Here is a 24825-nt window from a genome sequence, read left to right as displayed (position 1 = left end):
CAAGCCACCCAGCCACGACAAATGTGAATCTCATGTCAAAATCGCATATTGCCATGACATTTTGACTAGGATATCCATACCTCCCAATATGCATCGCTTGTTTTGATGTTGGCACGATCATAGGGATGTGAGTTCCATGATAGCACCAAGGCAATTTTTGAAATAAGGCCAAAATCTTAGCTCACAGTGCTAAAGGAAGGGTCTCTAGGTTTGATAATGACAGCAGCCAATCAATACACAGACTCCAGAACTTTACTAAACATCCTATTGATAGTTTCTCCAGAATGGGTAAACTTCTCCTTAGCTTGCCTATTTGACTGGGGTACACCATAGATCCACAAAAACATGCCTAATGCTTCTTTGGAACACATCTCTTTAGATGAACTCAAACCATAATTTGTGACCAGCACCTCATGCAAGTTAAGGAATACTAACCTCATCATTCTAAACATGTTGTAGCAATCTTCTAAATTATTTAGTTTTCTCTTGACCCATTGAATTCCGGTCTCCATGGGCACTTTCCTTGGCTTCTTAGATGTTGAACCATCATTTAGCATTGCATAAGCTACAATGCCAGCAGCCTCAAATAACCACTCATCATCTTCTTGTTCCTCGTCATTCACACTTGACTCACTTGAACTGAAGGACATCTGCACTAAACACACAAGATAGGACACACAAATATGTTCAACAGACAGTAAGATAAATGAATAAAAAGAGACATGTTCCACAAACAGTACAACACAAATGAATAAAAAGGGTTATGTTCCACAGACAGTACAAGACACATGAATAAAATGAGTGTTCAACATATAGTACATCACACTTGAAGGAAAAAAGTTCAACAGAGGCAAGACACATGAATAAAAAGGATACTTATTAATGAAACTAATGATGTCTAACGTTGCTTCCTTTCCTCCCAGGTCCTTTTCAGCAATGCAAGCTTCACCTCTAGCTTCTTTAGAGTGGCAAACACATCATGATACTCCTTCTTGATAAGTACTTGTGTTGCATAGAATTGCTTATCACTCCCTTCCTCTACCCCTGCTTCAACAATTGAATCTAACATTTTAGCTATCTCTTGCCTAACTACATCATTAGCACTTGAGGTTGTAGAATACTTGCTTGAACTTGCTCTTTCCATAAATGAGTCAACAAACCGCTTGAATTGTTTGTCTCTAAAATTCTTGATATGTTTCTTTGGAGATGTTCCAGCTACTCGTTTCTTAGCCCCCTTGTCTCCACCGGTCATGTCACCAGACTTGTCCTCAACACTACCAGACCGATTCTGATCATCCACGCCTGCCACTCGTGCTGATTCATTGGTACATGTGGACATATAAAAAATAATGTCCAACTCATCTTCATGTTCTAGAGGTCCAAGCATAAATTTCTTACAACCGGGCATGGCCTACACATGGTTAAAAAAATGTTAGCCCTTGAAGCAGTTAATGCATTCTAAACTGAGTAGAAAAGGAAAATAGATGTTCATGTATACCTCAATTTTTTCATTCCACCTTTCCTCACTAGCAGCAATAATCCTAGTTTTAGGATCTCTTCCTAACCCAGAGGCATTGAGTTTTAAAGTCTTCTAGGTTGTATATTCACCTTTGAGTGCATCCCATTTGTTTTTCATTTGTTTCTAGTCATAGCTCCTGCCAGTTTGTCCTTTAAACTTGGACACAAGGTTAGCATATCCTATGCTATTCAACACCCCTTTGGTCAGTTATGGGTAGCAATTTCTTCCAACATTATTTCAATCCATGCCCGATGCGCAATGGCATCACTTTCTTTTTCTTCTCCCCTTGATTCATCTAATAATTCACATCATGATGTGAATAAAATCTTATGCCAGCATACACACGTAACTCCCTGTCAACCCAAATCCTTTCATCCATATGCTAGGACAATAACAATAGTACAAATCTTAGATTTCTATTCACAGTAACAACTTGAGGACTCATCCATATGCTGGCATAGTTAGAATTTCAATTTTGTAGCACCCATATCATTCAGATCTGAGGGAAGAAAATTTACCTTGGATAGGGTCTATGCTAGGGGGTGAGCTCGGCGTCGTGGCTGCAGAAGGACGGTCACTGGCTGCTCGGTGTCGTCGTGCTCGTGCTCCCTCGCCTGCTCGCGCTCCCTCCACCAGCGACTGCCTTATAAGCGGCAGAAGGTGGGAGGGTTAGAGAGGCGGCCTGAGAGGTGGGAGAGGTAGCCGGGGAAGAAGAGGCTGCCGTGGAGCGCCGAGGAGGTCAGGCGGAGGTCCCGGCTGCGAACCCTAGCTCGCGCCAGTCTCCATCCATGCGGCTGCGGCGTTGGGGGAGAAGTGAATAAGGGGGCCGAGGGGATGGAAGGGGATGCGTGGGGTATATATGCAATGGCAAAAGCGGGTAAATAACTCCATTTGTAAGGGGCACTCTCATTTCTCTCGCCCGCATAAGCTCGGAGAAGCCGAGCGTGCCTGGCTTTTCGCAATCATGCTCATACAGTTCATTCGTGAGAAGGGCTTGTGAATAAGTCGCTCAAAAGTTTTTCGTTTGGCGGGGGTTCATCTTATTTGTGATGGGAAGCTTATGAATAAGCAGTTTTAAACGGGACCTATGCCTTACAGGTCAAATGAGTCCCCCTGTGGGCGATGAAGCGCCGCCGCTGAGCAGGCACTGCAGGCCAATGCTGCGGCGTCACGCGTGGCACCAGCTACTACGGAGCACGGCACCAGACGGAGTGAGCGATGAAGCGCCGCCGCTGAGCAGGCACTGCAGGCCAATGCTGCGGCGTCACGCGTGGCACCAGCTACTACGGAGCACGGCACCAGACGGAGTGAGCTTGCCCCACCTAAAAGTTGGGCCGCTGACAAGAATGTCATGCCAATATTTGTGTTTAAGTACCTGCGTTAGTTTGTTGGTGTTGATAAGGATCTTCGACTGCATGCACAGGAGCCGCTAGTCCATCAAATTCCAGCACCTAGAATCACATACCCGTTGCAGACTTCAAATACCCGACCAGCGACCAAGGTAGCAAAGCAAAGCACGCATGACACGGCAAGCTGCAACTCCAAGATACGAGAACGACTGGACGAGGCAGGCAGGAGGCGAAGAAGCAAACGGACCCAACCAGCAACGTTTTTTAATCCTGGAGGAACCGCGGCCCAAGAGGCCCATGGGAAAAGGCCACGCGGTCAGGACACAGGCGTCGAACGGCTCGCCGGCGAGCGGAGCCGCGCCGCCTTTAATTCGAACGTTGGACTCCATTGTCCCCATCCTCCCCATCCCTCCGCATTTACTACCGTCACCCCCGAGGCTCGGAGCCGTTAGACCCCTCCCTCCCGGTCCTGGTTCTTGGCCAACGCCAACGCCGCTGCGGCACTAAAGAGCACGGATCGATTCCGTTCCCCTTGCTCGCCTTCGCATCCGTCCCCTCCCCTTCCTCGGCGAGCAGCAGGTGAGCCCCCCAGCGCCCGCTCTTCCGATCCTCGTCCCTCTCGATCGGCGGTGTCGGTGTGGCTTGCCTCCTCGATCGATTTGGCCCCGTCGCACTCGGTACGATCCGGGGCTCTTCATGGGTTTCCGCAAGTGCTGCGGTTAGGGGGTGGGACTCGCACGGGAGGCTCGGTTAGTGGGCGCCGCCGTGGTGGCCTTGGGTTGGTGGGGTATTTCAGGGGTACTGGGTACACTACTGCGCACGCGCGGCCAGCAGGGTCTCTTGCTGGTGTGCACGCGCGCGTGCGCGCGCGTTCGTCGGTTCATGCGCGGCGGTTTGGTGGCTCCGGCTCGGATGTTCCATCTTCGAGGTAGGGATGGGCAGGGAGCGTCGCCCTTTGCGCCCAGGGTGGGGGAGGGGTTTTTCACCAGCCGTTTCTTTGTTTGGTCTGGGGGGTTTCCGTTGCTAGATGCGTCCGCTTGAGGTGGGTTGGCCCTTGGCCGTCTCGTTGGCGGCCGTGGTGCGAGCTCGAGTGATTTTGTTTCAGTTTGCTCCGGGATCGTTGTGGGCTGCAAGGGATTTTGGCTGGGAAGCGAAAGTTACCTAATTTTGTTGCTGAATACCCCGTTTCTTGTTCTTTATTACAATCAAGTCGTTGTTTATTTGTTCATCCTAATATTGTGGTTCCTGTGCTCCCGAGAAACAATTCTTAACCTTGTGCTTATACGATGGTGAAATTTTTGTGCTTATATGATGGCGAATTTGGTGCTGCAGGTATCTCCACATTCTTGTTCTGCTGAAGCTAGCTGGGTAGGTGATCCCAAGGACAGAAGCAAAAATGGCTGCTGATGTTGGGCAGCGATTCAGCGGATGGTCATACTCGGATTTGCCTTACAACGATCACAATCCGCAGGTAATAGTTCTGCTTTAGTAATCAATCACTCCTCACCTGTAATTCTTAATCGCCAACTCAAATCCTGGGCCTGTGTAGTTCCCCAATATGGTAATGTGGATAGCGGATAAATATTTTGATATGTGAGACTGATGCTGCTTGGATCAAGTTTTTTTTTAATATTTTCCTTTTGTTTTTCCGTAAGTATAGATAACAGCTCCATATATATTTGTTTGTTGTTCAGCTGTTTCGGTAAATCAAATTCTCTGAATTCTCATTTTCCTTTTCATCTGGTTATCAGGATTATTCAGTTCAGCAAATGGTGCTCAATCATGGCTCAGTATCATTTGGTAGATTTGCTGCGGAATCCTTGTCATGGGAGAAGAGGTCAGTGTTTGACCATAACAGACGACAAGAGGAGCTAAGAAAACTTACAGCACCTGGCTTGGTTGCACAAAAGAAGGCGTTCTTTGAAGAATATTACAAGAGGGCAAGACATCTGAAGGCTCAGGGGGCAATGCAGCAGACTGAAGCCACAATGGAGGAGAGGAACGATGAAAGTACTCTTGGACACAGCAGACAAGCAGATGCAGTTATGTTAGAAAATCCAGTGGCTAATGCTCCAAGTTCTAGTTCTGAACCTTCCACTGAAGCCAACTCATCAGATGAGAGGAAGTGCCAAGAGCTTGGGTACTTGACATTCAATCCATTGTTTTCTCAGACAGCCGTCTTGCAAAACATTGAAGAGGAGGAGAGGCCTAGCTCTGGTCAAAAGCAAAATCTCGACCAGGAGTTCCCCTGTACAGCACATGCAAGTGGCAATCATGAATTCAGCCGTGAAGCTATTGAGAGAAAAGTTCTTGCACCAAGACATGTGGTATCAAATGATAATGGTGAAAGTAATGTTTCTGGCTCAAGGATTGTCTTACCAGTAGCAAGTCTTTTGTCAGAAGGTTTGGAAGTTGGTCATGAGAAGCGTGGGGTACGAAAAACTGTTGCTGTTGTTAATAGGTCAACAAAGATATCGAAGGTAATGTATTAATAGTCAATGTAGAACAAAACATCTATGTTTTGATTTCCATTGCAGTCGCATGTTGAATCTGGAATTCTGAATAATTGCTATTCCAGTTCAGAAACTTCATCATGAGAGCACAATAACAAATGTTTTGCTGAAGGGCTAGATACTGCAAGAATTTGATATTTATTTACTATGTAGATATAATAATTGTTAAATAGCATAAACACATATGTTTATTCATTTGCTTCAGATACATGACTAGTGCAGATCATGCCTAAATACTGTAAGATTTGGATATTTATTTACTCTGTACATACACTGATAAAATAACAACCATTAACAAGCATCAGAAACACAGATTGTGGCTTTGTTCTAAGTACTGAAGCTCAAAAATCCAACCTTAATGTAGTGGGAGCATCTGATTTCCAAAATATGTTAGTTCTATATATAAATGTGAACAAGGTTGGCCACTTTCTGAATAATAAAGAAAATTTTCATGCCATAGACCCCTTCATCTTGATTGATATAAAATGTCATGAAACAAGTTTTGGACATTTGTTGATCTTGTATATCTTTGTCTACATTATCTCAGGACCTGCAAACTTCTGTTATCCACACCCGAAGGGTAGATTTAAGAAGGAATTCAGAGAACAGGCCCTCTCAAGACCTGAAGGATCCCTTCCACAAGAGAGTTGAGATGAAATTGCGTGCTTTATCTGATAGGTTGGATGCTGATAAGACTGCGGCCTCTTCAAGATCAGCTATGACCTCATGTAGATCGTCATATCAAAATGCTGATAGACTTACAACATCTTCCAGATCCAGTATGCGTCAGAACACTGATAGAGTTTTGGCACCTTCTAAATTAACTGCTCAAGCTTCTCATAAATATCGAAAAGGTGTGCAACGTTCAGATGCCCTTTGTAAAGGATCAAGTCCTTCTCATGTTGCATCTACCAACAGTACTGCCACTGGGAAATTAGCTGCCAAAACATTGGTGATGCCCAGTTCATCTCAAGTTAGTGCAAGAACATCCAGAACTGTTCAGGTAATTACCCCCACCCCCCTATCCTGATTTATTTGCTGACCTGAAATCATTATGGTTTCAAACATTTCTGACAAGCTCAATGTCATTTTGCAGGTTACATCAAAAAGATCAGCAGGACCTACTAGCATAAACAATGGATCACAAAATAAAAGGTCTTTAGTTCTCTGGGTTTCACATATTAAATGGAAGTCTTAGAGGAATGTTACTGATATTTTTCCCCCTCTTTGAGCAATGATCAGGAAGCAGCTGAGCACACCCACAGCGCTGGATGAAAATAACAGGAAGAGAGGATACATGCGTGCATCTGCACCTCCAAGTGCAAGGTATGCTGCTTTCTATTTGCTGAATGATTTGTTCAGAAACATTTAGTTATCTAAACTGCAGTGGTCCTTTGTGCAGAAGCAGCTCTGAAAATATCCCCCCTACTGCAAAGGCACCTAAGATTTCAAATGTGAGGAATGTGGTTGCCAAGGTAAAACCTATGAGAACCCAGGTTAATTATCGTTTTGCGGGCAATGGGGAATTCAAACTTTTTAGCGGATAACATTTGAATATTTTTTTGAGATGGAGTGCATATAGTTTTTTATTGTTGAGTAATGCTACCACTTTGCAGCGTTTGTTGTGGTACTTGTTCCATTTCACTAACAACTGACATGGATCGAATGGTACTTCATTGCAGACTGAACTTGTGCAGAAGTCAAGATCCGCAGGCCATCCTGTTGGAGCAAGATATACGGCGACAAAGCGCTCTGTGAGCAATGAACAAAACAGAAAGGTTGGACATCTCTCTCTGTCTCTTTTTGGGACATTCCGCTTCTGCAATGTTCACAATCGTCATCAACCTTTCTTTTTCTCTTTTTCCCTCAGTCCCGGAAATCAGCATAAACTAAGGGGGTGTTTGGGAACACCCTATTAAACTTTAACACCTGTCACATCGGATGTTTGGATGCTAATTAGGAGTACTAAATATAAGCTAATTACAAAACTAATTGTACAGATGGAGTATAATTCGCGAGACGAATCTATTAAGCCTAATTAGTCCATGATTTGACAATGTGGTGCTACAGTAACCATTTGCTAATGATGGATTAATTAGGCTTAATAGATTCGTCTCGCGAATTAGTATAGGGGTTCTGCAGTTAGTTTTATAATTAGCTCATGTTTAGTCCTCCTAATTAGTATCCGAACATCCGATGTGACACTGTTAAAGTTTAACACCTTGTATCCAAACAGCCCCTAAAACGTTGGTTGCATACAATCGTGTTACACACACAGGTGCCCCCGTCAGCCGCTGGAAGACTGGCTGAATCCGGCATGAGGAGCAATCTGAAAGGTGGTCCATCCCTGACTAAGAAGAAGCCAAGGTACGTCTGCTTGGCCAGGTTTATGCTAACTTTGCATCCAGTATCAACATCGCACGGCCTGCAGCCCCCAGCGATGACCACACCAGCCAATTCTTTCTGACTGACTGGCCAATTCTTTCTGTAGGCAAGAGAGGCCACAATGGCGATGATGGTGCTGCCGAGACACACCCACCGTTGGCTCATGTACACGTGATGATCAATCCGGGCCAGGAAGAAGCCTGAAACAACTCCTTGGCCTATTCCATTGCTGCCAGTAGCAATCAACAGAGGCGTTTCCTGAGCCCAGTACATATAGCAAGAAGGAACATGCCTTGTCTTGTAGCTGTAGCCTGTAGGTCGTCAGACAGGTACTGTGGTTGGCTGGTTGCTGTGACTGTGATACGCAAATCTTGGGCAGCGATCTCGGAAAGCGTTGACACCTGCTGTAACCCAATCCACTCAAGAACGCGACGGATTTTTTTTTTCCCTTCCCTTTTTCACGGTTTGTGCAAGTCGGTACCGAAGGGCGGTGGTACGTGGCATGCATTACAAGCCCCTCATCCCTAGCAAAAGTGCGCCATGGTGATTCTGATTGGAAGAAAGAACCATGGCAAAACACTGGGGATTTTGCACGGACTAATAATGCGATAATGCCAAGAGAAATCAAGAAAATGTACATTAATGTAAAGGCATTTCCGTGAGATCGTGACTATCCACCGCCCTATCGGCGTGGCTCGTCGGATCCACGGTTCCGCATCAGAGAGGGCCACGTGTCGGCGAGAATACCACGTCGGCGCTGGTGTCTCAAACCGTTGGAGCCCACCGTCTAGATTTTTTTTCCGTCTGCGAAAACCGCTCACCCGGGAGGGGATATTCCGGAGGCTCCGTGGCCTCAATAGCAGCAGGGCCCCACCTCACGCCGCACCTGATGGGCCCACTCTTCAGTGAGATCCGACGGGCTCTGCAGCGTGAGCATAGCCGCGCGCTTTTCTCGTTATCCAACGCCGGGGGTTGCTACGTGGCCCGCCTGGCCCTCCCCCACTCCGCTCGCCCACACCCTTCTTCTTTTCTCACTTCCAGCCGGGGCCCGCCGAGCACTCGGTCCCACCTGCCTGTGTCCTCCGTGCCCCCGCTTTAGCTGCCTCCTCCGGTCTTTTCCTCCGTCCCCTCCCCTCTCGAAGTCCCAACCCCTCTGCCCCCTTTCCCTTTTGCCTTGCCGGAGGTTGAGATGGCAGAGCCAGGAGCCGCCACGGCCATGGACGACGCCGCCTCCGAGATCAGCGACTGGGAGGTGCTCTCCGCGGCATCCGGCTGCGGGGGCGGCGCAGCCGACGACGACGACAGCGAGGTCGTGGTCGTCTCCGGCGGGGGCGGCGACGTCCTCCACGTCCACGACCACTTCGCCCTCGCCCCCGCCGGCCCCGACCCCAGGTTCCCCGGCGAGGGCCCGTGGACGGAGACCGGGGACCCCTGGCAGGGGTTGGAATTACTGGATGATGAGAATCCGAGAGCAAGCTTCGATCTTGCCGCTGGGGTTTGGAGTGAGCAGCAGGTGCCGGCAGGCGGCGTCGATGAGGCCCGAGAAGGCCCGATTCTTGAAGCCACCGTTGCGCGCGGTGTAACCTGGGGCGAAGATGGAAGTCAAGCCGAGGTGGTAGATGGTCTGATTGAGCAGGAGAGTAATGTTGTGATTGATCACGGCGAATTGGGCTCGGTGCTGCAGCCCGCGCATCATGGGTTGGGAGAAACTCTGGATTCTGATGCAGCCACGCCCACAGGTGCCTCGCTACAAATCGAGGGATCGGAGACGGAGAGTTCCCCTGTCCAATTGGATGGTGGAGAAATTGATGCGGGTGTGGAGAGCTCGTGCCTCGAGGATGCTGTGGCAAGTGATGGGATTCGTGGTGAACAAGAGGAGCAGGAGCAAGGGGGCAACGCTAGTGCCGCATCCGGTTCCGATGAGCCGGATGGCGAGGCGAAGGATGGTGATTTGCCTCTGGCTCACACACCGGGCGCTGAAGAGGGCGACAAACAAGTGGTGGTCTGGTGGAAGCTGCCGTTCAGGCTGCTGCACTACTGTGCTTGGAAGGTGAAGCCGGTGTGGTCCTTCTCCATCGCCGCGGCGTTGCTGGGCCTGGTCGTGCTGGGGAGGAGGATGTACAGGATGAAGCGCAAGGCGAGGGGCTTGCCCCAGATAAAGATTGCATTTGATGATAAGGTAGGCTCTGTGCATCTGTTGAGTACATCTGTTGCTATATTAGAATATGGATCTGATTCTGATTGTGGTTGGCATAAGCTGCATGTTTAGCTGATACGAAGGCTTAATGCATTTGTTCAGTAGTTTTTCTGATGGAGATAATTTGTTATGAGAATTGCTGGATGAATTATGATCAGTATTGTGCCATTAACTTGAAGCGTCATAGCTAGTGAATATATTGTTCAGGTACAAGTATAAAGGAAAACAAGATAATTCTAAGTCAGAATTTACATCTATGCTGTCAAAGTGCTATTAACCTGTATTCTTGGCCATTTTTCGTGAGACTTGGTTTGTGTGGTGTTTGGGATGAACTTGCTTCCAAAGTCGATGTGAAGTGATCGGAGTTTAAGTACAAATAGTGCAGAATTATCGATTTGACAGCATAATGAGCAATATAACAAATAGTACAGTCCTTATTTTTAGAAGAGTAATATTTTCTAAATGAATTCGAAGGGGGAGATAATAGTATGTGTAGGGAGTTTAAGTGCAAATAGTATGTGTAGGGAGTTAAATTTTCACCTTCATATTGGCAGTGGCTTTAGATAATTTCTGAGAATCCTGCACCCTCTTGGGGATCATTGTCTTATGGGGTCTTATCTATCTGCTGTGATCATGTTTCTGGGGCTTTGCAATGTCATTGGTTCTCCTTGAAATATGGGTTTATGGGAGATACCTGGGCAAAGCCCTTTCTAAACAATTCTGATTTTGATCCCTCTCCTGCTATCATTGGCAGCCTTCACTTGAGAAAAAGGTTGATTCGTTAGTGACTTTTAGTTCAGCCATGTTTTCCGTTGGATACCATACTGCCTTCAATTTGGATACCATACCATATTTTCCGTTGTCCCACTTTTTTTCAGAATGAAAGTCATGGGCTCTCTATACAAAGTCCAGCCATGTGCACTGGTGTCCACATGGAAGTTAAGAGGATAATAATAGTCCTACCCTACTGTCCAGGTGTCCACACCTACAGGGCACAGTCCTATTATTGCGGAGATGCAGGGGATATCAATTGCACCTCACTGTCTACTTTCAAATTGTTGTGACGCCATTTTCAGATGTGAAAGAACATTTTGGGTACAATTATTGTAGTGTGGGAAACAACAAGCTAGTAAAATAACTTGCGGCTAAGCAGTGTGCGACACTCACTTCCTCCATTTGTTAAACGATAAGTCAGTGGTCACCATTAGGCAGTTAATGGTGCTTTTTTGCTTTAGTGTCATAAATTTTCAATGAGAAGCTACAGCTCCTGACCATACTTTCATTCCTAAGTGTCTAACCATGTTTTTCGTGCTTGCTGGTGTGAAAATACAGAGGACCTCCCAGTTTGCGGACCGTGCTGCACGACTCAACGAAGCCTTCTTGGTAGCTAGGCGTGTACCTCTGCTAAGAACTTCATCAGGTGCCGTGCTTCCATGGTCAATGGTTCAGGAGAGATGAGCCAACCTGCTCGAAGCTCCATAAGAAGGTCCCGCTGCCCGGTAAGCAACTGATCTGGATGATGAGCATCAACGCGAGCATCTGAATTGGCTTTGCCATGGTACCTTTTACTTTTAGACAACGCTGGGAGGAGGCTGGTAATGTAGTGCCTGATGCAATAGCTACCACGTCTTGTACTCTTCCTTTTTTTTCCTTAATTTTTCTTTCTTTTTTGAGGAACCACTTCTTGTACTCCTGGTTTCCGTCTTTTGCCCTTACTCGGTTTAGTCCTCGGTCGGTGGTGGAGTCTGGATTTGTCATTGGTACATACATATGTTCTTTTCTTGTTAATTTGGATGCTAGACTGCTCAGGTTTCACGTGCTCTCTCCTTTTGTGTGCTCCTCTTGCTCTTGGACACCGATGATCACGATGTCAATTGCGCGCAGCTCTGCAGCCCGTATGTTGCAGCCTGCATGCTATCTGATTTCAGCTGGTTCACTGTACTACTGCCTAAAGAACCTGTGGCTTGGTGATAAGACACTGCGGTCATCTGAATAGTACAGCCGTACAGGGATGCGTTCTTCACTTCACCTCATCATGTGAATGTACTAGAGAAGTGGAAGTGGTTTATGGTGCACAGATCCTCTGTTTCAGAGGGTTAGAACTTTGAAGGCAAAGGTGTCGGGGCACCCATATCAGAATTCTGATGAACTGAAATTCTGGTTACACGGAGCAGAAACCGGGCAGTCGACGTTCAGGCAAGGGTGTGGGGGTGACCAAATCATAATTCTGATGAACTGAAATTTTAGTTTAGACGGAGCAGAAACCGAGCAGTCGGCGTTCGATCCTGACTATTCCGATCATTGAAGATCAGGGAGATTTTCCCAACCCAGTGTGATGTGTTCTCTTAGGCATTAACAGTGCCAGTTTATATGGAACTAAATTTTCATTTTGCGGACAGTCTGTCCCAGGTCTCAGTTTGGATTGTAGCTCCAGCATTAGATCAGTAAAACGAATGGTCTCATTGGGCACTATTTGCATGACCACGGCCATCTAACCTCATGTTTACTGATGAAAAGGGGAGAGAATAGCGCAACATGTATCAGATGGGTATTCTTTCGGTCACTCTTTCAGATCAAAGTATCATCTACCAACGTGATTTTGAGAACAAAAATGTGTGTCAAGAACAAGAACAGGAGATTGCTTATCCAGCATGCACATCTTATGGGAAAACAAGAGCAAGAATGTAGGCACAATGAACCTTTATTTTTCTTTTATTTCTGTTTCTTTTTCCCCATCTCCAACTCGTTCTTGGTAACATCAGCCGCCGCTGATGGGCGGTATGACGGCGAGCTCGTCGCCGTCGGCAACCTTGGCGGAGTCGGGCGCGTACTCCTCGTTGAGCGCGAGCACCATGGAGCCGCGGATCTCCTCCAGCTTGGGGAACTGCGCCAGCACCCGGGCGAGGCACTCCCCCGCGGTGCCCCCCGCCGGCACCTCCACCGACGACTCCGCCACGCCCGTCAGGTCCCGCGCGCGGGCGAAGTAGAGCACCTTCAACCTCGCGGCTGGCGCAGCCGGGTCGGCCGCGGCGGGGCCCTCCTCCTCCGTGGGAGCAGCATCTGGGGACAGCAACAGGGGATAAGATGAGCGATTGGCTTCCGTTCGGTGTCGAGAAAATCGTAGGAGATGATTTGCCGAGGCTACAAAAGATGATTAGGAGTAGAAGCGATGTACTGGTGCTCACCTTTGGGATCCTGCGTCGCCATCGCCGGAGGAAAGGAAGCTGATCGCCGCCTCGTCCGGTGCTTATTTGCTGCCGTGGTCAACCTGGCTGGAGGGTTGGAGACGACCGCGCTCGTAACCAATCTAGCCAAATGATTTTATCATCGAATAAGAGAAACTCAGCACGCAAGTGGTCGTGCCGGAGTGGTTATCGGGCATGACTAGAAATCATGTGGGCTTTGCCCGCGCAGGTTCGAATCCTGCCGACCACGCCTTTTTTTTTTGTTTTGCTATTTTTCTTCAGAATTTTGAATACTATCCCAATTCCCAAGTGTTCAGAATTTCATATTCTTCCGCTGAAGTTGAACTCGTCACAGGTCAGTCGAATAATCCTGGTTCTCGTTACTACTTACCATGCCGCTTAAATAGTTGCTATCCATCCTTCACGGCAACAATCTCTACCACCAAGACTCAAGGACGCCCCATTCTACAGAGGCTCGTGGGCGCAGCTCCTCGCCGGCGGCGAAACCCCGGCACTCCCGCTGGCTGCTTTCTAGACTGCGATCGGTCGTACGTCTACCGTGCGCGCCTGCGTGCGCCTAGGCGCCACTGATCAAAGTTGCAAGCCCTCGCGAGCCCCTTCTTCTATCACCACCGGTGTCGCGCCCGAAAGATGCTCGACGGAATGCTGCTGCGGTTCTAGCGCCGCCGTGCACGTCTTCCAGTTCCAGATGCAGGGGATCTTCGGCGTCCGCTCAAGAGCGTCACTCGCGCCGCTGCGTGCGATCTTCGCGCGCCAACGCGTCGTATGGGCCGAGCCGCTGCCCCCTCCGGTCAGTGCGGGGTTGAGATGTCTCCATGTCGGCCGTGGCGGCGGGGAGCCGGAGGAGGACGAGGCGGTCCCGTACGCCGACGTGCCTCGCCCCGGGAGGAGGTGGGAGCGGAAGCCGTACGTGACGCCGATGAAGGTGCTCATCCGGCGGGCCAAGGAGGAGAGGCAGGCCCGGCGGGAGAACCCGTGCCGCGTGCTGGAGCACCCGCCCGACAACGGCCTCCTCGTGCCGCACCTCGTCGACGTCGCCCACCGCGTGCACGCCGCCAGGGAGAGGGTCCTCCATGGCCTGACCAGGCTCGTCGAGGGGGAGAACGCCATACCAGTGAAGCGATGCAGGTGAGTCAAGGTCAACACTGCAGATCAAACACACTGCTTCTGCTTGGAACTGCCACGGGTTACAATCATCAGTACAATGGCGGAAGAAAATTATGTCATCACAAACGAAAATTTTCTTGCCAGGTTTTGTCCCGAGGTGCACGTCGGCCGCGTGGGGCACGAGATCAGGACGTGCGAGGGCCGTGACAGCGGCGCGAGGAACTCCCTGCACGTGTGGCGACCGGGGACCGTGCGCGACGTCGTCGGCTTCCCCTACTGCTACCACCTGTTCGACCGCGTCGGCAAGCCCAGGGTGGTGCACAAGGAGAAGTACGACGTGCCGAGGCTCCCCGCTATCCTGGAGCTCTGCATCCAGGCGGGTGTCGACGTTGAGCGCTACCCGACCAAGCGGCGGGCCAGGCCGGTCTACTCCATCGAAGGCAGGATCGCAGACTTCGAGCCAGACGAATCAGGCAGCTCGGAAGCAACAGCTTGCCCACCATTGCCGTCTCCAGCTGCGCCAGCCGCGATCTGTTCTGCTTCTACCAGCGCCAGTACTGAACAAGAGGAGGAGGAGGAGGAGATCGCGGTGCCCGAGCTGGCCTCCAGGACGCTGCAGTCCTGGCTCGACATGCGGTTGGGCGCGGCGAGGCTGATGAAGAAGTACAGCGTGCACACGTGCGGGTACTGCCCGGAGGTGCAGGTCGGCCCCAAGGGGCACAAGGTGCGGATGTGCAAGGCCACCAAGCACCAGCAGCGGGACGGGCAGCACGCGTGGCAGGAGGCCACGGTGGACGACCTGGTCCGGCCCAGCTACGTGTGGCATGTCGCCGATCCCGGAGACGGGTCGCCGCTGGCGAACGAGCTGAAACGGTACTACGGCAAGGCGCCCGCGGTGGTGGAGCTGTGCGTGCAGGCCGGCGCGCCCGTGCCACCGGCTTACCGGAGCATGATGCGGCTCGACGTCGTGCCACCTGCACGGGACGAGCACGATCTCGTCGCCTGATCGAGGTTGTGGGTCTGGTGGGTGGTGGCACGCGCCTAGATGGATGGACATTATCATCGGCAGCAATATCCATGGATGTACTTGTGGTGAAGATGTTAGATGTCACTTGCTGTTGACGAGGCTGTTTAACCTTCCTGCTGACCAAGGTTTAATTCGGAGTGATTTCCTATTCGAGTGCCCAGCTCCTTGAGTGGATATCATAGCTTTTAGCCCTTTTGTAAGGAAAAAAGAATTTCAACCACTGTGATTGCAATGCTGAGGAAAAAAATTTCCTTCAGCCGCTGCAAAGCTCCGTCCATGCAGTCCGATACCTGATGGTTGCCGCGTGGACACCCCAAGCATCAGATGTCCTGCTGCTCACAGGCTTCCTCCCGCAGAGATCAATCACGCTCGACTCGGCTCCGGTCTCTAAGGCTCTGACGGCAAACGCGGCTCACGACCCTCGGCTCACAGGAGATTGGACTCCCGCGTCTGTTACGTAATCTGGTGGCCCATCGTACACTATACTCTCACGATTGCTTCATGCACGCGTCAGTTAGGGCGAGTAGCCGCCAGCGGTGCAACTCCTCTCCCATCGTCCTAAACAACGTAGGCACCATGGTAGGAGTCCATAAGGATGAGACGTCCATCGGGATTACAGTGTCCTTGTCTCATCCGATGTCGTCCTCTACTCTAGCATCCATAACATGGGAGGACAGTTGTTGGTACTTGTTGTAGATAATGATGGTGTAATCATCGGGGATCCTGAAGTCTACAGGAAGTCGATAACACATGTACATACGCCTATTTCTTCTATGTTTTGATGGTACATGCCCTACGCCTAGTACTGATCAGCGAGCACATGCTAGGTTGCACAGAATATCGAGTCGATTACTACAGAAGCAATGGCGAATGAAACATCAGATGAGGTAATTGAAGCAACTTGAATAACAATTCAAGTGAGATCATAATATTTCATATTTTTCTAAGGAACCTTTTTAATTCTAAGCTCATTGTACATCAGGTGGCTGATAAAGTTGGACAAACTTTGATTTTTCCTGAAGTTGGAATGTCTTTCGAATCCGTAAAGTTGGACAAACTTTGATTGTTCCTGAAGTTGGAATGTCTTTTGAATCCGAGCAGAAAGCTTATAATATGTACAACACATGCAGGTAAGATTGGGTTCAGTATTAGAAAGAGCAATATAAAGCACCGAGGAGATGGCGATATCTGTCACAGACATATAGTTTGCAGTAGTCAAGGTCATCGACAACAGAGTCATCAAAGGACACTACAAGGATAGGTTGCAATGCTCGTGTTCAATTTAGTGTTAGCAAGGAGGGGGTTTGGACAGTGTATAAGGTAGTGTATAAGGTTGTGCTTGATCACAATCATTACCTTACTAGTCCAAATAAAAAGCAGAAGCTGAGGTCCCAACGAAGTGTTCAAGAAGCAGACAAGAAACTAATTAGCCAAATGAGGGACGGCGGGATGAAGCCAGCCTAGATGTTTGAGTTTATGGTACAATTTTATGGAGGAGCGGAGCTGACAAAGTGCCATTCTGACGGATGGATTGCAACAATGAGATTGGTCGACAGCGCAAGAAGCATTTAAAACTCAATGACACACAAACATTATTGGAATACTTGAAAAATAAGCAAATAGAGGATCCATCATTCTTTTATGCCATTGAAATAGATGAGGAAGATGGTAGAATGGCATATTACATGCATCATTCTTTTATGACGAATTTTTTTCCGTAGTTGATGACTTGTTTCTGAGTGCTCAGTCATATTACATGCATCCGTGGTAAAAGGATCATTTGATCTTTCTATTTCCCTTGAAGATTGGATCGATTCTTTTGGATAATAATATTCTCTCTAGACAAGCTAAGCAAACCAAGTCAGATGACCTTCTGACTATAAGCTTTTAGCAAATAGAGATGCAGAGGAGAAGCGTTTTACATTGAAACTTCATTCTATTCTATCGACTAATGAAATTCAGATTGGGCGACTCCCCCCTTAAGCCTCAAAAAAGAAAAAAAAACATCACATTAACGATTTGTGGGCAGCAGGCTAGTGCAACAGTAGCTACGGAAAAGCGAGAGCAAATTCACCTCGTAAGGTGACGAGCAACTGTTGGCTGTCGTTCATTGAAGCGGTCCTGGGATCCCAGCCACCGGCTGGAATAGTTGGATGGAGCGGTTGTGCAATTCTGATCGAGGAGGAGACGAGGAGTCACGTCGCCGAATTGCTGGACCAAGATGAGGAAATGGGTTTATAATAGGTTCGAACCTAATCAATTTGCTCTTAAAACAGATAAACCAATTTATTAGCAGTTTAGCACACACAAGTTTCTGGTGCTTGCTTGATCTAAATCTCATGTTCTCAGTTTTTTTTTTTTGAAAAAAACATCTTCTCGGTCCTCCTAGACATTAAGATGAAATTATATTTCAGGTTTCTTGTTGAATTTGTTTTGCAACTGAAGGTCGTGTTAGGCATCACACTAACACTCAATCATGTCTTGCATTGGCAGCAACACAGTGCATTTTCCAATACAAATTCAATATTTGGTAAAAAATGGAAAACTTTGCATTACTGGCCTTCTGGCCCCTAACAAAAAAATGGATGTACCCATGACAACAGAGGTTCATATTTGTTTATAATTTTGGAGGAGAGAGAAATAAATACTAAGGGAAAATAGTGCACATGTAGTATGAAACTAAGAATTCCCAACAATACACAAGAGACACAAATAAACGAGAAGTAAGGTTCCGTGTGGTAGAACATGCTCACTTAGGTTCGAGTTCTTGACTCGACACGAGTGCTCGTATTTTTCTAAATTTATTTCAAGATTTAACTGATGCTATTCTTTCAGTACACTCATATGTACTCATAGGGATAGGGTTACGCATGTGTATTCATAAAGGTAAGTATGCATGCGCACATGTAAGCGCCTGCATTTGTATACTCCAACACCTGTAGCCATTGATCCTCCTTCATCCGCAGAAGCACCAATTGGTTGCGCTCTCACTTTCTCCCTATAATCGTCACTTTCCTTGGGTATCAGCTCAAACCTTTTCTTGATGTACAAGAAGAAGAAAGAGCTCACGCTCTGTAATACTGAGATAGAGCGACACCAACAAACATAAGGCCTACGAGCGACACAATACTGGATCGCTACAGTTTGTGAATTTGTGGGTGAGTGAGAGGGCCTGTTCGCTTCAGCTTATAAGCCGGCTGAAAAGCTGAAACGGCTTATTTGTTGTGAGAGGAAAATACTGTTTGGTGACTGATAAGCCAGCTGAATAAGCTGAAGCGAACAGGCCGAGAGTCTCCCGTGCACCGTGTTTAAAGCGAAAATATGAATTAGAACGACTAATATTCTGGATTTCTGAAGCCTATAGCCTATCATGTACCCGCCATTGTTTCCATGTTATCAAGAAGAAAGAGTTCACGCTCCCTACTACTGAAACAGAGCGACACCGACAAACATAAGGGCTAAGAGCCTGAAACTCTAGGACACAGTACTCGACCATTATGGTATGTGAATTTGTGGATGAGCTAATGTCTCCCGTGCACTGCGTTTAAAGCGAAAATATGAACAAGAACTGCTAATTTTTGGATTTGTGAGGCCTATGACCGATCATATACCCACCATTTATTTCCATGTTAGATGGGCTGGTAATACTAAATTTTTCAAAATTTGATCAGAATTTAAAATTGAAGTGTGTTGGGGAAGGAGGCATGTGCCCCTGCCGCGTCCCCTTGCCTCCGGTTTATGTTCATATGCAAAATTCAGGTGCTCGTCAACCCATCTATCTGGCCGGTGTGCTCGTGCCCACGGTTACTAGAGCATGACGCGCCTCAACGACGTGCCGTTCGCGCGGAACGAGTATGATCTCCTCGCATGAACGTGTCAAGCCTTGTATCGTGTTGGCCTTAGCCCATATCATGGGCGCCCCCTCTTTGGCTACCCCAAACCTAACTCTCTTTTTTTATATAGAGCCAATTCTCTCAGGGATGGCTAGTCGAGAAGGAAGAGAGTAAAGATGGAAGGAGGGAGAAGAGATTGAGATGAGACTGATAGGTGGAGCCTGATTTTGGAAGGGTAAAATTGTCTTTTTGAACCATACTTAACAGCCCACGGATGGAGATATGGACGGAATGGCACCGAAGGGATAAATCTTAATTTCAATGTCACTGAAGGGATTTCATAAATTTCTATGGCACTGAGTGAAGTTATATAAATTTTGATGGCACTGAGAGAATTTGCTCTTTGATATAAATTCAGTAGCCACTTACTTTAGAGACTTGGATTTTGTTTAGTTGTAGTTTTTCATTGTGTAGCGGATATTATTCATTGTAATTGTGACGACAATCCTTTTACTGTGATCTAGGGTTCCTGTTCTTGTTCTTGACTGTGATGATTAGTTCTTTCGTGTTGAGAGCTTGAACTTCATATTCAGATTCGGTTCATATACATCTGCAATTTCAGATTGCGTCTTTCACTTTCTTGTGTTCTTCTATTTGCTTGCAGGAAAGTCTTCGTGGCGACGTCAATCAAGTTGTGCTTGGTTGATAATCAGGAATAGTGGTGTCACGGTTGCAAGGATTTGAATCATGTCTAAGTAAAAACTCGGATCGTCAGCATCGAGTTCTCCACCAATCAAATTTACCGTATTTATCGGAAGTCATGCCAGCGCTGCATCATGGTCACTCGTCGGCAGCAATGTTCATCGATGCGGTTGTGGTGAACACGTCACTTGCTTGGTACTGATATTGGGCAAGCTTTTAATCAGGCCGGTGTACACTGCACTGTCGTTGCCTTTCTCCTGTCGATGAATTGTAACCGTCAGGTCCGTCTCAACCTACTGATGTTAACATGCTGCAGGCTGACACTCCGGTGGAGTTTGGAAGGGCAGTAATGTTATTTCTTCTGCATAGAATTGTTACGTGGTCGAATGCCGAGAACTGAATTTCAGACGAGCAGGTACATATACTGTACTAAATCACACTGGGATCTACGCAGGCTGCAGCTGCAGCGGTGCAGGGAGGAGATGAACCTTGACACACCGAGACGTTTGGGGTTCTCTGGAGTCCGGACCAAAACTCCAAAAGTACCCAGCGTTTTCAGGCGAGGAGGAACGACGTTGCTACGCCTATTTTCAGCTCCCCACAGTGGAAGACGGCATGACTGTCTCCCCACATTGATCTTTCCTCCGAGCCTCTCCTTACCAAACAATATCCAAGAAAAAAATGGTCGGGTCTGATCCAGGTCTTGTGGAAGAACAGCGTTGGTGTATATCCGCTTCGCTTAACGATCTGAAAGGGACCGTGAGGAATAATCGTCTCCAGTCTCCCTCAAGAAAGCGCTGCAAGGGCTCGTCCGCCTCCAGCGGTGGAAATAGTCGGTATCGCAGGGACCGGATCGTAAAACCTCGTCGAGATAATTTCTCGACCCCCGTGACCCCCCGATCACAAGCTCTGCGCGGAGGGGTCCAACGCTCCACGCCGTGCCCGGCCTTCTCGCGGTCACTGACAAGAGGCCCGACGGAGTGGTGGGCCCCTGGGTCAGCGACTGCGCTACAGCTCGGCGCCAGGGTCAAGCGCGCCGCGTGGGTGGCAAAACCCTCCAAAAACGCAGGGACCAACCGTTGCGGATTAGTGTTTTCTCGCCTGCTCGTCTTCCTCCCCTTCCCTCCCCCTTCTGTCCTTCACTTGCGTCGCGCGTCGCGACACGCCTCCCGTAACCCGCCCACCGCCCCGCGCCCGCCCGCATTCTCCCTCTCTCGCCATCTCCCTCCACTCCCGCTCCCTCTACTGTGGGCGGCGCCACCGCTCTCGCGGGCCGTCCCCGACGAGGTGAGGTTCCGTCCCGCTGCCTCTTGTTCATCGGAGTCACGCGCCCGACCGCCAACTCCTTTTCCCCTTGCGAATTGTGATGTGGGGCTTTTACTTTACACGGGGAAGTTTTACTGTTACGAGCAGGGGAGGAGGGAGAGGATGTGGTCGTCCAGCCAGGCGAGCACGAGGGGCGTCGTCGAGATGGGGAGGGTGGAGGCCGGGCCTTCCCATTTCCCCAAGAGGCCCGCGCCCCGTAATCCCACCAGGTATACACATCCATTTCTCCCCGACTTTTACCGTTGTATTGCATGCGTTGGTGATACTATCAGTTTTGATGCGATTGGAAAAGGAGCAGATCTGCTCATGTTTCTCTCTTCTTCCGTGATGATGGTTAATCAACGACCGATAAACTCTGCATGCAGCAGTAGTTGTGGCTGCGCAGATTAGCTACGGTGTTTTCTTTACATGATCGTGTGGAGGTTTGGGCATAACAATTAACAACGGATACATGTACCTATATCTGTTGGATGGAAGTTTTACTAGCTCCCACAACTAGAACTCTCTGATATACTGTTCTCTGTATCTCACTTCTCTCTTTTCTGCAGAAGTGTGCCTATGAGATTCAATCGTCAATATTACACCTGACATAACTCCTGTGCCTAGCAGGGTCAATCTATCAAGGACACATGCAGTTAAACCTTGCTCAGCTGGCGACCGCGCAGGAATTTCAGTTAAATGTAACTTGGGGTGGTCTTCTCAACCATCGCCCGACTTGAAGCATCACTTTATAGTACATTCATCAGCATCAGAGGCGGTTCTTACTTCCCAATCTGATATGAGAAAACTTTTTGTTGGCAATGAAAAAATTGGTGTTCTCTTGCTGAATCTCGGGGGACCAGAGACTCTTGATGATGTGCAGCCTTTCTTGTTTAATCTTTTTGCAGACCCGGTAATTACCATACTGCAATGCAATACTAGCTTCTAAGTTTTTTTATTTACTATATTTTTTCCATAGTTTTACCCTGCAGGTTTAACAATTGTGGTGCACAAATAATTAGTGGCCAGTTACTTAAACATGCAGCAGGTTTAACATACCGCAGATGTGCAGAGAGTCCAGTTACATACTACTATTTTTCTGCAAAGCCCATGCTTAGTTGTGTTTGTTAATCAACATTGCAGCCTAACTTTCTAACATCATATCATGATTCCTTGAACTAGAAAGACAGAGTGAATGTATTACTACTGTATTTGAGTACATAATAGAGCAATTCTTTTCTCTTACTGATTATATATCCCATGGCTCGTGATCACAGGACATTATCCGTCTTCCTAGGCTGTTTCGCTTTCTGCAGAAGCCACTAGCAAAATTCATATCGGTAGTTAGAGCACCAAAGAGTAAGGAGGGTTATGCATCCATAGGCGGCGGTTCCCCTCTCCGACAAATTACAGACGCACAGGTATGTTCTCATCTTTTGTTGTCTAATTTGCCAATTGCCATGACTGCCATGCACCCAGTCTCTTCCTTTGAACAATGCACTGAATCTCTTAGCAATGTGGATTTCTGATTACCTAGAGTCAGAGAAAGGATACAAGAGTGCCATGCAGAAATTAATTTTCAGATGATGAATTGACCCATCCATTAGTGTTACTGCAGATCTTGATGGGACTTTAAAAATTAGGAATAATACTACAATATAAATTCCCAACATGCGCCGTATATCTCATGCTGCTTCTCACTTGGTTGAGAAAAGATTTTCCGAATAATTGGGTTAATATTGCTATGACTATTGATTAGGCCTAAGAAATGTTTCAGTGATCTTATACTGTGTGTGGATACTAAATTCTCTTTTACTGTTTCACCTGTGCTTCATGGCCTCTGCGGTGATCTTATACCATGAGAAACAACATTTTGGATTTGACTGTGATTTTTATCTTTTACATTGGACAATGATAGGATTCAAATGTGAATGCATGCTGCTATATTACTTTTTTGAAATTAGTAGTTTACGGAATAATTGATGTTTTCCCACCATGACCTCTCATCTGGTGGATTTTATGGATTGTGCAGGCTGAAGCACTGAGGGAAGCATTATGTGAAAAAGATGTTCCTGCCAAGGTGTATGTTGGAATGCGGTATTGGCATCCCTTCACTGAAGAAGCCATAGAACAAGTAGGGGCTTGACATATATCCAAAATACTTCTGATTTCTGTTGATTTTCCAGGTTTTTTATTATCTTAGAAATGAAACTATATCTGTAAATTTCCATTGGTCATAGTAATGTAAGACATAAAATCAAATGCATTAGATTGGGGTTCTTTCAGATTAGATCTTCATTCATGGATAACATTTTTCCCTTTTAGGGTTTGCAGAAGAATATAGATCTAGATTGCAGTTTTGGTACTTGTATGAAACGGTTCACATCATGAATGTTATTCTATTCTAGATATGAAACATTAGCTAAGCACTTAATCATGGTGTCGTATTCATGACACCATGCTATGTGAATAATATTCTAGACATCACTACAGAAATAGGTATTTTCTGGTGCTTCGTTGTTCATATATATCTATTGAAAAAAATATGTATTATCTTTGTGAACTCACTAATTTGTTCTCATTTGCATTCTAGATAAAACGGGATGGAATCACAAAACTTGTTGTGCTGCCTCTATACCCACAGTTCTCCATATCAACTAGTGGTTCAAGTCTCCGTTTATTGGAGAGCATATTCAGGTAATATTTGGAAATCCGAATACCTGTATTTCTGATGCTTCGAAAATTGACGCTTATGTGATTATGTTACTTTCAATTTCCATTAGAGAGGATGAGTATTTGGTGAATATGCAACATACAGTTATACCTTCATGGTATCAACGAGAAGGATATATCAAGGCTATGGCAACTTTGATTGAGAATGAACTGACAAAATTTTCAGAACCCCAAAAGGTATGAAGTAAGAACTACGGCTTGAAGCACTTGTGAATTATGATGTAGAAGGTTGTTAAACTTGGTGGACATTTAATTTATGTGCTACGCGTCATCATACATGGCTGACTCTTGTGTAGAAGAGTAGGCAATATGTTTGTATAACATATTTTTTTCCCCTTCAAACAAGCATGTTTCCATGTCCCATCAAACTGCCAATGCTTACAAAAGGGTAGAAAGGTAGAAGGTTTGACTTCTTTAGAGATCAAGCAAATTGTTTTTTCCTTCAAAAATTTGTTTCCTCTGGGGAATGCTTCCTCAAACAATGCGGTAATGTTTGAGTGAAGATGGTTTCTAGTAACAAAAAGTACTGTCTAGGACTCTTCCATTTTTGCATATATTTTCCATCCAAGCCCAGGTGCACCTATTCTTTTGGATTGCTGAGTCATATGATTTTTTTTTAAAAAATCCTAATGATAAATCAACTTGCAGGTTATGATATTTTTCAGTGCCCATGGAGTTCCTCTGGCATATGTTGAAGAAGCTGGTGATCCTTATAAAGCAGAGATGGAAGAATGTATCGATCTCATCATGGAAGACCTTGAAAAAAAGAGGAATAATGAATCCATGTATACTTGCTTATCAGGTCTGCTGCAGTTCTCTCAATCAACCAAATATGGTGGTTGCTCTTCTTTGACCAATCAATCTTCTGAATCTACAGAGCCGAGTAGGACCAGTGGAATGGCTGAAACCATACACTGATGAGACAATTATTGAGCTTGGGCAGAAAGGG

At 47.0% G+C, this 24825-nt stretch overlaps 5 protein-coding genes, 1 non-coding gene and 1 pseudogene across 8 annotated transcripts in view; 5 read left to right on the top strand and 2 right to left on the bottom strand.

The window, feature by feature from the left end:
- Positions 1-230: 230 nt before the first annotated feature.
- Positions 231-1636, bottom strand: LOC101779525 (annotated as a pseudogene).
- A 1648-nt stretch (positions 1637-3284) lies between these two features.
- Positions 3285-8227, top strand: LOC101762603 (protein WVD2-like 7). 3 transcript variants are annotated; one of them, XM_004952714.3, is made up of 10 exons: positions 3285-3447; positions 4201-4339; positions 4620-5348; positions 5929-6384; positions 6478-6536; positions 6624-6707; positions 6784-6856; positions 7064-7159; positions 7660-7748; positions 7873-8227. In XM_004952714.3, exons 2-10 carry the CDS (start codon positions 4265-4267, stop codon positions 7895-7897), a joined length of 1686 nt encoding a protein of 561 aa, XP_004952771.1. In that variant the 5' UTR covers positions 3285-3447; positions 4201-4264; the 3' UTR covers positions 7898-8227. The 3 variants fall into 3 exon arrangements, with proteins under 3 accessions (XP_004952771.1, XP_022681515.1, XP_004952772.1); XM_004952715.3 differs by lacking the exon at positions 3285-3447 and adding an exon at positions 3693-3796; XM_022825780.1 differs by lacking the exons at positions 7660-7748; positions 7873-8227 and adding an exon at positions 7252-7308.
- A 659-nt stretch (positions 8228-8886) lies between these two features.
- Positions 8887-11787, top strand: LOC101763552. The gene is made up of 2 exons (XM_004952717.3): positions 8887-9945; positions 11296-11787. Exons 1-2 carry the CDS (start codon positions 8956-8958, stop codon positions 11419-11421), a joined length of 1116 nt encoding a protein of 371 aa, XP_004952774.1. The 5' UTR covers positions 8887-8955; the 3' UTR covers positions 11422-11787.
- A 730-nt stretch (positions 11788-12517) lies between these two features.
- LOC101763959 (molybdopterin synthase sulfur carrier subunit) lies at positions 12518-13295 on the bottom strand. The gene is made up of 2 exons (XM_004952718.3): positions 13149-13295; positions 12518-13023 (listed from the first exon to the last, which is right to left on the bottom strand). Exons 1-2 carry the CDS (start codon positions 13168-13170, stop codon positions 12722-12724), a joined length of 324 nt encoding a protein of 107 aa, XP_004952775.1. The 5' UTR covers positions 13171-13295; the 3' UTR covers positions 12518-12721.
- A 21-nt stretch (positions 13296-13316) lies between these two features.
- On the top strand, positions 13317-13398 carry TRNAS-AGA. The gene has a single exon. It is a non-coding gene; the product is annotated as a tRNA-Ser (tRNA).
- On the top strand, positions 13373-15440 carry LOC101779120 (APO protein 3, mitochondrial). The gene is made up of 3 exons (XM_004954938.4): positions 13373-13503; positions 13620-14297; positions 14421-15440. The coding sequence occupies exons 2-3, from the start codon at positions 13858-13860 to the stop codon at positions 15280-15282; spliced, it is 1302 nt and encodes a 433-aa protein (XP_004954995.1). The 5' UTR covers positions 13373-13503; positions 13620-13857; the 3' UTR covers positions 15283-15440.
- A 5505-nt stretch (positions 15441-20945) lies between these two features.
- LOC101764370 (ferrochelatase-2, chloroplastic) overlaps positions 20946-24825 on the top strand; it is a 6347-nt gene continuing 2467 nt past the window's right edge. Inside the window, 10 exon segments of the mRNA XM_014805776.2 lie at positions 20946-21125; positions 21252-21373; positions 21774-22056; positions 22421-22564; positions 23176-23277; positions 23737-23840; positions 23927-24053; positions 24525-24638; positions 24640-24678; positions 24754-24825. The exon segment at positions 24754-24825 is cut by the window's right edge and continues 7 nt beyond it. Of these exon segments, the coding sequence (XP_014661262.1) occupies positions 21267-21373; positions 21774-22056; positions 22421-22564; positions 23176-23277; positions 23737-23840; positions 23927-24053; positions 24525-24638; positions 24640-24678; positions 24754-24825 (1092 nt within the window). The 5' untranslated portion in view covers positions 20946-21125; positions 21252-21266.

Source organism: Setaria italica, chromosome I (genome assembly GCF_000263155.2).
Source record: "Setaria italica strain Yugu1 chromosome I, Setaria_italica_v2.0, whole genome shotgun sequence".
In the NCBI taxonomy this organism is placed as follows: Eukaryota; Viridiplantae; Streptophyta; class Magnoliopsida; order Poales; family Poaceae; genus Setaria; species Setaria italica.
The sequence above is the reverse complement of the archived record's forward strand: the minus strand, read 5'-3'. Positions and strand labels throughout refer to the sequence as shown.